Here is a 10576-nt window from a genome sequence, read left to right on the forward strand (position 1 = left end):
GAGTGTGTATGTGCACAAGCGCCTGCGAGTGTGCATGTGTGCAAGCGCTCGTGAGTGTGTGCATGTGTCTGTGAGAGTGTGCATGTGTGCAAGTACCTGCAAGTGTGTGCACGCCCACGAGTGTGCTTGTGTGCAAGCACCTGTGAGTGTGTGCATGTGTCTGCGAGTGTGTGCAAGTGTGCAAGCCCTCATGAGTGTGTATGTGCACAAGCGCCTGCAAGTGTGCATGTGCCTGTGAGTGTGTGCATGTGCCCATGAATGTGTGTGCAAACACCCATGAGTGTGTGCACCTGCCTATGAGTGTGTGCACGTGCCCACGAGTGTGCATGTGTGAATGCGCTCGTGAGTGTGCATGTGTTCAAGCACCCGCGAGTGTGTGCATGTGTCCATGAGAGTGTGCAAGTGTGCAAGCACTCGTGAGTGTGCACGTGCAAACACCCATGAGTGTGTGCATGTGTGCAAGTGCCCGTGAGTGTGTGTGTGCGTATGCACGTGCATGATGGCCATCTCTGCCTCGTCCGCCTGTGAACGGCTGGGGTGGGAACCTGAGGGCCCAGATTTACACATGGCCATGGCTGCTCCAAGCTGTGGTCTCTCTCTGAGCCTCAGGGTCCCCCTTTGTCAGATCAGGGTGTCCTCTGCCCTCACCTCCCAGGATGCTGTCAGAGGCCACCAAAGAAAGATCCTCTTCCTTCCACGGAGTCTGGCAGAGGGCACATCTGCGTTAGTAAATCTCTCTCAGGTGTGGATGATACAGAGGAGGTCAGGCCGCACGTGGGTCTCCACCCTCACCCAGCACCAGAATTTCCCTTGAACAGAGCTCTCCAGTCTGGGTGGTTCTGGCTCTTGTCTTATTGCACCTGCTTGGCTGACAGAGACAAAAGTGGCTTCTCCTGGACTTTCCCGGAATCCCTGCCGCACAGGTGCACTCAGCCCGGACCTGTGTCACTGAGGGAGGCAGCGGGCTGTGCCACCACCTGGCTCTGCGGCCCACCAGGTTCAGCACTGGCACGGCCCTGCCACCCCGCCTTCTCGCTGGGGACAGAACTCCCTGCTCGTTGTCCTCCGGGGTTCCTGCCACTGGTGGCCACTTGCCTCTGTGGCCGGTAAAAAGGGGGTCTAGACTAGGAGCCACTGGGGCCCCAGCTCTAAGGTCATCCACGTTGGCTGAGCACTGCACAAGGCTCCACCACACATGGGGCCGGTGGCTCATCACAGATGCCCTCGGAGGGACAGAGGCGGTGACACAACTCATGTCAGGAATGGATGTGACAGGCTGTCTACAACCGGATCCTTCCCATGAACCAGTGTGAGAGGCAGCTGGTTTGACTCTGTTCCTCTTGCTCCAAACTCGGTGCACATACCGTGGTGTCTCTCAAAGCCAGAAGCCGAGCAGCTCTGGAGGGTGAGGATAGGCAACTGAGGGAGTCCTGGGCTCGCGGGGACCTGGGGACGAGCGGGAGTGAGTGGTGAGTGGTTGTTGGGGCACCTGACAGGCCACAGGCGACCGACTGGGAGGCGCAGGGCTAGGGGTCAGGGCGGCGGCCTCCCGGCGGTATGCACATCAACATAGCGCAGAACGAAGTTACATCAGTTCAAATGTTCCCACTCAATTTCCTTTTCTTCGGAAACTGCGTGGCCGTGTGACCGTGCTTCATTATAAATCTAATCCTGCCGTCTCGGTTGGGCGAGCTCACATCAATGTGGACGGGGTCTGAAGTGGCCTAAAGCTGGGGAGATGTGGCCCCACGTGCAGCCAGCCACGGCGAGGCCTGACAGCACCTTCCGTTCCAGGAGCGAGTTTCTCCAGAAGAGCAAGCGCTCGGGTGAGACCCACCTGCATAAGATGTACTTGGTATTTTTAATGGGATGAAAACATTCAGTTTGCAAATGTTTATGGATTGCTAATTTGGCTGAATACAAAATCAAGTTACAGGTGATAGACAGCACATGCCCTTCTGCAGCTTCCTGCTGGAGTATTTGCTGACAGGGCTACACACCGGGCTCATCCCCATGGGGCAGGGGGCGGCAGTTCTCATGCCCCCTCCCCTAGAAGGCAGGGGGCCGGGAAGATGAGGCTGCACGTGGGTCCACGCCCGCCTCACAGTCCCGAATTGGAGCCCCTGGCACTTGCTCAGCGGTCAAATGGTGGCTGTAGCTTGGGGGTGGAGGGGTCCTGGAGTCTGATTCCATTTAACCTCCAGCCTAGAAGGTTGGCCTGGCTCAGCCTGGCATCCTGGGCACCTGGGTGGGGGAGGATGGACTGAGGACCTGCCTCTGCTCCCATGAGCTCTGGGAGGCCTCTCTGAGCCTCAGTCTCCTCCTCTGTAAAATGGAGCTATGCGTCTGTCCCACCCCTGCCCTCAGCCGTCGTGGTCATGGTGTGCAGCAGGTGCTGGGAGTGGGCATGTCTGCCCTCTCCTTGGCTGTCACTACATTATCCTCCTCTCTAGGGCATGAGCTAGAGGCACCCCGAGAAGAGGCAGGTGGGGGCAGGCTCCCAGAGAGTGTGGGGACGCTGGGCCCTGGCCCTGCACTCTCCCACCTCCCAGAGTAACACCCGGATATCACACTGCTGACTGGCCAATGACCCTGGGGTCCTCTAGACAAACTGCTGACAGGTGTGGTCGGACCCCTGCGTTCAAACCCCACCGCACACCTCTGTCTGTCTCCCCCCGTGAAATGCAGAGAGTCAGATGACCCACTTAACGTGGCCTGAAGATCCTCAGAACAGGGCCTGGCCTGTGGGGAACCCTCAGCAAATACCAGCACCCTGCTGCCACTGTTGTCCAGGTCGCCGTCTGGGCTGGACCCCTGACTGCCGGCTGGGGTCTGTGGGGTGAGCACAGCTGTCCTGTGCATGATGGGATGCCCTTCTGCCCCGTCCCCTAGGGGAACTTCTGGGCATGCAGCATTACCGCATTCCTTACCTGTGTAGCTTGCCTGCCCTCCCCACCAGGGTCCCACCCCCAGGGGCCCTTTCCCATCCTCACACACACCCTGGCGGACATCCTCTGTGAGTGGGTTGTTGTGGGGCCTCCGCCTGGTCACTAAACCCTTGAGGATTTTCCTCCGCAGCACCACCTTCAGCCGCCTTTCCTCAGATGAGCACTCCTCTCTACCCCAGTGCTGTCCAGGACACCTGCGTGACTGAGTCCATGGCCTCGATGTAAAGCACTGGTCTCACTTCTGACAGGAGGTCCCTTGGTGTCAGCCTCCCCTCCCTGGGCTGAGTGGCCTCCTCCGCTATCAGGGTCTCCCCGGTCCAGTTCTTGGTCTCACTGTTGTTGGGGCTGCACCCACATGGCCCAGGGTCTGTCCTGGAGGGATTTCAGAGGGAGCCCATACCCTGCGGAGGCTCCTCCCTGGCCTTGTACCCAGCTCAGTGCCAAGGGCCTCACTTCCCAATGGAGGGATGAGGCAGAGAGGGAAACGCTGCCCAACCCCCAGAGTGGGAGGCCAGAGTAGATTCACTGAGGAAGCTGCACATGTGGGAGAAGGAGAGCCCCCCGGCACGACCCCTCCCACTCTGGAGGCTCCAGGTGGCCCCATCCCGGCCTGCCTGTGGGGAGGCAGGAAGCGGGCAGTGCCCAGGGCAGATGTGAGGTCCCAGGGAAGGAGCAGGGGCCCTGGGGGCTCTTCAAGGAAGGGAGGTGCCCAGAGGACTTGCCCAGCTTGGGGGAGCCGGTTTCTATGAGGCTTCTCATAGCCCAGAGCCAGTCCGTTCTCTGCCTCCCCCACGGGGTGTGAGCTGAGCAGAGCATTGGGGGTGGATGGGAGACATGAGATGGGAGACATGGTCCATCTCAGCTAAGTCCCCAGGGGTTCTGTGTGTGGCCCATGCTACAGATGAAGAACCCAGGGCTCAAGTGGGCAGATGGCCTGTCTGAGGACATGCATCTACAATGCTCCCAGCCTGGTGATGCTCCCTGCCCCTACCTGGGAGGCCAGGACCATGGGTCTGAAGGCCTCCAAGGTCATTCTGGGTAGCTGACTGAGGCCTAGAAGATGCCAAGGAGGGCTGGTGCCAAGAGGAGCTCTAGAAGACCCCTCTCACCCTCTGTACACTATCCTTGCTTGCATCACCCACCCAGCCAGGACCTGTGTCTTGGTTTCATGAGCACAGGATGGGACAGGTCAGGAAGAGACACTTGAGGACAAGAGCAGGAGACGTGCAGCGCGTGTCTGCCCCAGTAAGGGAGCCAGTATGGAGGCCACATTAACCAAGGTGAAGTGCCCAGAGCATGGGAGGTGATTGTCCTGTAGGAGTTCCACGTATCAGAAAGAACAGTGACAAACTGAGGCAAATGCAGGAGACGCACTTCAAACTTAAAAAGCTAAAGACATGGGTGTTTGTCTTGGACTTGGGGGCTGGGAGAGCATTTTCCCCTCCCTGTGCTTCCCTCCAGCCACACTGGCCTTCTGCAAGCCACCCCCACCCCCGCCGACTCCTTCCCCCTGCTCAGGGGTTCAGCTTACCACCCCCCACCTGGAATGCCCTTCCTCTTGGCACGCGGGCCCCTGCCTGTCCCTAGGGCCTCAACTTGAAGGTGGCCCTTGGAGGGTCCTGCCTATCCACCCTGTCTGAACTGGTTGTTGTGCCCCGAGTTGTCTGCTGTCTCAGCTCCCTGGGCGCAGACTTCCTTCCCAGCCTCCTGGATATGTGAGGGCTCTATGCATGCTGCTGGGATGCAGGCTGGTCCATAACTGCACCCCAGAACCTAGCACGGGACTTATGGATGTTTGTTGAATGAATGAACACACAGCCCCAGAACCGCTCAATCAAGGAAGGAAGGAATTTGAAGAGAAACGAGGCCTTTTCTCTGCTTCCTGGGGGGGGGGGGGGGGCGGGGCGCAGACCAAGGGCCAAAGAGTGGCTTGGTATGGAGGGCACTGTTGGCTAAGGGAGGCCTGTCTGGGGAGACACAGCGATGCTGGACCCCAGGGTCGGACAGGGCGGCAGGGGAGGGCATCCTCCAGGGCCCCTTTGTACTCATAGACCTGCTTGTGCTCCCATCCCAGGGTTCTCTCCCATCCACCCAAATGTGGTCTCCATTGGTCTCTGGCTGTGGTGGAGGGCCGAGGCCTGGCCGGCCGCTGTGAGGAAGGACATCCTCCCACGGAGTCTGGGTGAGGAAAAGCTCAGCCTGGATGCCGCCCATCTGGGAACTTCGCTCTACACGATGCTGGTTTGCACACACCTCCGTTGAACTCCCGCACAGCAGCGCCTCCCAACTTTGTTAATGGAAACCCGGTGATCCGTAACCATGTGGCAGACATCTGCTCGGGGGTAATGTGGTGGTAATGTACATATCGGTGATCAATCAGCGGATTTGCAAGAGAGGCATAAAGTGTTTAATTAGATGTGTGCTGGGCGAGTCTGCGTGGTGGCGGTATTTGAATAGGTCAGAGCCGGCCCTCACCCCTGCAATGTTGTTTGGTATTAAATGCCACTCACTTGAAAGACTGGAAGACCTGCCTGAGTGGTGGGATATCACACGCTGGCAAATTGAAAATGTCCCTTCGCTTTTAAAAACATGATTGATATCCTTTGCAAAACAAATGTTATACCTCATAGTACACAGACCTCGCCTGCCTGGCGCCACCCCTTTGCTCGCCGGCAGCCAGTGAGCACCTGCCGCGGACCCTGTGCACAGGGGAGGGCGTGCTAACAGCCTGTCTGGTTGCCAGGACTCCTCTCCCCCTCCAAGCCTGGGGCTTCCAAAATTGCCCTCTTTTAGGACAGAGGAATTTTCTGTTCCATCAGGCTTTGCTCACCAGGACAAAAAGCGGGAATGTGGCTAGAACCCGAAAGATAAAATGCAAATTTTATTTGCTTGATTGGTAGCAGAAAAATATATCTTCAGATACTCTGTATGCCATCTACTTATGTATGATAAGTACCACCTGCACCACACCACCTACGTCATATCTACTATCATTTAAAACAATGCTTTTAGCTCAACTGGCAAAGGGATACGAATAACGGGAACACCGACAGACATCACACCTGTGATGCACACATGCACGAACGTGCAGACAGACACTCTGAGTCTGCATGAGCCATAGCTTGGAGGGCGTGTTAGCAGCCCAGCCCCAAAGCCACATGCCTGGGCCTGGGCCTGGGTCCACCTGCATGCGGGTCCCATCTGTAAAGTGGGGATGAGAAGTAATGCAACCATCAACCAGGGCTGGTGCTCCTGCCATGGAGACAGCCCCTGTCTGGGCTCAGCAGGGTGCCTAGCGGGCAGTGAGGGCCCACCAATGTTGGGTGCTTTCCCAGCAAAGAGCTCGGGCATCTGGCATTTGCGAAGGAGAGATGTCCTCTGTGTTGCAGGCCTTAGTCCTTTTTCCAGAGGGCTGTTTGAGGCAGGGCTCCCCTCCTCCCATGAGGCTGACTGGCTGCCCCATGGGCAGGGCCTGGCCAGACCAAGAGAGTGATGGCGGGCAGGCAGTGGGCACATCACCACCAGCACTCATCTCTGGACTCGGGGATCAGGCATTTCACAACATTCATAAGTAACGGCCTTCTCCCCTCTTCTCAAAACGATTATGTCAACCCAAGGAGGTATCTACAGGGTGGACGAATAATAATGCTGCAGTTTAATGAAATGTCAGCTTGTCTGAATCAGAAGCGAGCCAGTCTAAGTGAGTCTCTTGCATGGCTCGGTCTGTCTCCACCTCCTGCCTGCCTTCCTTTACCGGTCTGGGTTTTTCAGAGTCCAATAAAGCACAGCCATGTAATTCCCAGTCGAGACAGTCAGCTTCCTTGGGTGTGTTTTTGTTGTTTATAAAATTAGCCAGTCATTGTCACCTAGTGGATCAGATTAGGTGTAATCCATACCAATGTTCAAATTAAGTCATGGAAAGCGATTAACTCCGCAAAGCTGGGCTGGTGAAAAATGATAAGGTTGGTCAAATAGTTGCACTGTGCATAACTGTGTTTTTAAAATGCCCGTCTCCACGCAGTAATTAAATCATTTACATTTCAAATGGAGTGTACCCGCCCCTAATGCTCGTCGTTGTGCACTCCCTAATTGTACACCTCAGGGTAGCAGGGATCCGTCAGCTGCCTGCTACGGAAGGTCTGCCTCCTCGGGAAACCAGCTGGGTGGAACGTGCCCCAGTAGAAACGTACTCCCTGCTCAGAAGAACCAAGAAAAGTGTACTTTGCCCCATGTTGTCCCAAATTTGGACCCCTCCCTCCTCCCTCTTGCTCCTCCCTTCTTCCTGCCTTCTTTCCTGTATAAAAAAGTGCACAGGATTTCTCAAGCAATCATCGGCTATTCTGTTCACAGCACAAGATGCACTTACTCTTTCGATCACATCATCCGCAGCAGGGCCACAGTCAAAAACCTCGGGGCGACATTCATGGGATCAACTGATATCTGACTTCACTGTTTGCACTTTATTAGTATCACTTTTAGCTCTAGGGAAGATGCCCACCCACTTCGCCAACTGTAGACTGAGCGTACTGGCCGCCTTCCAGGGTGTGGCTGTCTATGCAGCCGATTCTCAGATTACGGAGGGATGAAATGCTACCTTGGGTCCAAGTGAACGTGGCCCTAAACCTGTGTTCCTATTCCTCGAGAAGGATCATTCAGTGAATCCAGAGCAAACGCTTCAGTTAAGCAGGACCCCATGGGTCTTCTTGCAAGGGAACTTTCTCTGAAGGATGAAGCCCGAAGACTGACCTCCTGTCTCTCCAGCCCAGGGTGGTTTGCAGCACGGAGCAGGGACGTGTCTGTGGAAGATAGTAGGATGTGGCAAAACTTTGCTTCTTGGCTCGAGGTGGGGTTGCAGTCACCTGGAAGACCCCAGACTAACTGGGTGCCAGCCCTGACTCATACTGTCCAAAGGTGGAGGTTCATTTGCTGGGTTTCCAGCCGGGGGTTTCTGCCCTCCTGGGGGCCGTAGGGATACTTGAGCCCTGGAAAAGGGTCGGGTGAGGACAGGATGTAGTCAATGCTGAACTTGATGCCCCTGGGCTCCTCCTTCCCCGTGGCAGCGCAGCTAACAGGGGCCGGGGGCTGGCGGTGGGGGGCTGGCTCAGGCGGCCCCGGAGGCCCCTCCACGCCCCCCGCCCTCGCCTCCCCCACCCCCTCCCGCTTGGGGCCACGGCGCCGGCGCCGCCGCCGGTAGTTGCCATTCTCGAAGAGGTCCAGCAGCGACTCGCAGCCGCCCGCGAACGTCCAGTAGTTGCCCTTGCCCTTCTCGTGGCCTTCCGTCCGAGGCACCTGTGGGAGAGGGAGGGGCTCCGCGAGGGGCTGGCTCCCGGTGCGCTCCTGCGCACCCCTCCCCGCATCTGGGCTCACTTAGGACTCCAGGACAAGCACTGGGTAGGTCCCTGTCCTTGCGGTGTGTGGCGTTGCTCATGGAGCAAGCTGGAGGCCCTAAATTTGCTAAAAACGAACCTTCCAGCAACTGCTGCCGCAAAATCCCCCGCCCCCGGCCCCCAGTCAAGGATGACTTGGCCCAGGAGCCCCCGGCTTGGGACGCTCGGGCCATTCCGGGGAGCGGGTGGCGGGCCGGGGCGGGGCTCACCTTGACAAAGCAGCGGTTGAGGGACAGGTTGTGGCGGATGGAGTTCTGCCAGGCGCGCTGGTTGGCTCGGTAGTAGGGGAACTTGCGCATGATGAAGTCGTAGATGCCGGACAGGGTCACCCTGCCTGAGGGGCTCTGCTGAATGGCCATGGCGATCAGCGCGATGTAGCTGCAAATAGGGGCGCATGGGGCCACGCGGGGCGGAGGAGGGGACGCTGTGGCGTCTGGAATCCCCTCCAGCCAGGAGCCCCTCTAGAAGCGCACGGCTCCTCCGCCGCCAGGGCTCCGTGGTGTGTGGGAGGTGCCCGCGGGAAGGGGTTGTTTGGGAGCGTGAACCCTGGAGTTCCCCGCTCCCCGCTTCTGCCCAGACCCAAGAAGCTCATCTTCACACTGGGGAGTTTCCTCAGGGCAGTTGAGAGAACATGCAGAGGAAGGTGTCCCTTCTCTGAATCTCACCCACCCCCCCGCCCTCCGGAGAAGAAAGCCCTCCCTCCGTCCCAGGAGGTCCTTGAGGAGGAGGGTCCCCGGCCCCGCAGGCTCCCACCACGCGCCCCGCAGCCACCTGTAAGCGGGCCGTGTGAGCCGCTTCTCCTCGTCCGAGCTGCCGGCTGGGTAGTCGTCCGCGTCGTAATTGAAGCAATTGTAGGGATACTGTGAGCTGTCAAACATCTTGGCGCACCCAGTGCCCGCGGGGACCACCGCTGTCTTTGCCACCTCCTCCGCGCCGCCCGCCGGCCCGCCAGGTCTTTGCTGAGGTCCTCCGGGGCGCGGGCCAGCAGCGTCTGCACTGCGGGCTCTTCTACGCCCGAGCTGGGAACCTGGGCTTCTGGGGTCCCCCACCCGCGCCCACCCCGTTCTCTCGCATCCAATCCCAGCGCGGGGGAGGCCCCAGCCACCAGGAAAGAGGCTGAGGGGAGCCGAGCGGGGCTCTGGGTGACCCTCTGACCGCCTGCGGACCGAGGGAGGAGGGAATGGCGTGCTGGGTGGTCCGACAGGCGGGGCGCCACCCCCCTGCCTCCTGCTCCCGCCCCGGTGCGGGTGCCCCGCTCCCTGCGCTGGCCCCAGATTTCGAGGAAGGGCCGCTGGGTATCCCTCCCATCCCCCCGCCCCCGCCCCGAGCCAGAGCTGGGGCTCCCCGTGGGCTCCCTGCACTGGCGGATGTTTCCTCGGAGCTCGCGGGTCTGTGCGCCCTGGGCGCGCACGGAGACACTAGGTTCTTCCCTGGCGCCGATCCCGGAGTGGACTCTTGGGTTGCCAGAACAGAGCCATGAGCCAGGCCACAGACAGGGACGGGACTGTCGCCTCCCCCACTACCAGGCTCGGCCCCACCTCCTGCCCCAGAACAGCAGGGTCCAGGCAGGATAGTTTGGGCCCCGCTGGTGTGTCCCTGCCTGGAGCACCGGATCAGAGCCCGGTCAGAGACACAGGGTCCAGCATTTCCTCCAAGGCCCTGCGTCCCAGCGGCACTGTGTCTAACTGCCCAGAAGGGTGCCTCCTCCAGGTCCCGGCAAGGGGCTCAGGAGCCTGCTCCGTAAGGGAGCCCCTGAGTGCCTGGGGCACAGAGCTTTCAGTCCTGGGAGCACGCTTGACAGCTTAGCCCTACTTTACTGGTCCCTTCGAGCTCCAAAGCTGTGGTTCCTTGTATGGGTAGATGCATGCGGGAGAGAAGACAAGGTATGGGAATTTTAGGGGAAAAAATGAGGTGGGATCTTGCCGGGGGGGTGTGGCAAGGGGCGGGGCGGGGGGGGGTCTGTTTCACAGTGGGATGTGCCACCAAAGGCGTTTCCATGAATAATCTGCAGAATTCTGAACTGACCCATTTCTGTGAATCTGCCTGAGGTCAGGAAGCCTGGATAGTCTTTTTCCAGAAAATTCTCCCTTCACAGCACAACCTTGAGCTCAGAAATGACCTGTGATCAGTCCAGCCAGCTGGCCCCATGCGGCTTGATGGGGCCCACCGCCCTTGGTGAGGAAGGGTGGGCAGGCCTGACTTGGTGCAGCCAGGTTCCCCCAGCACCCCCCGGGAGGCTGT

The 10576-nt window shown here is 58.9% G+C and overlaps 1 protein-coding gene across 1 annotated transcript; it reads right to left on the bottom strand.

Annotated features, from left to right (window-relative positions):
* Positions 1-7436: 7436 nt before the first annotated feature.
* On the bottom strand, positions 7437-9528 carry FOXL3 (forkhead box L3). The gene is made up of 3 exons (XM_064590384.1): positions 9107-9528; positions 8545-8713; positions 7437-8237 (listed from the first exon to the last, which is right to left on the bottom strand). The coding sequence occupies exons 1-3, from the start codon at positions 9211-9213 to the stop codon at positions 7845-7847; spliced, it is 669 nt and encodes a 222-aa protein (XP_064446454.1). The 5' UTR covers positions 9214-9528; the 3' UTR covers positions 7437-7844.
* Between the last annotated feature and the right edge of the window lie 1048 nt (positions 9529-10576).

Source organism: Mirounga angustirostris, unplaced genomic scaffold (assembly GCF_029215605.1).
Source record: "Mirounga angustirostris isolate CCGP_5_RB_7025 unplaced genomic scaffold, mMirAng1.0.hap1 SCAF_5, whole genome shotgun sequence".
Lineage (NCBI taxonomy): Eukaryota > Metazoa > Chordata > Mammalia > Carnivora > Phocidae > Mirounga > Mirounga angustirostris.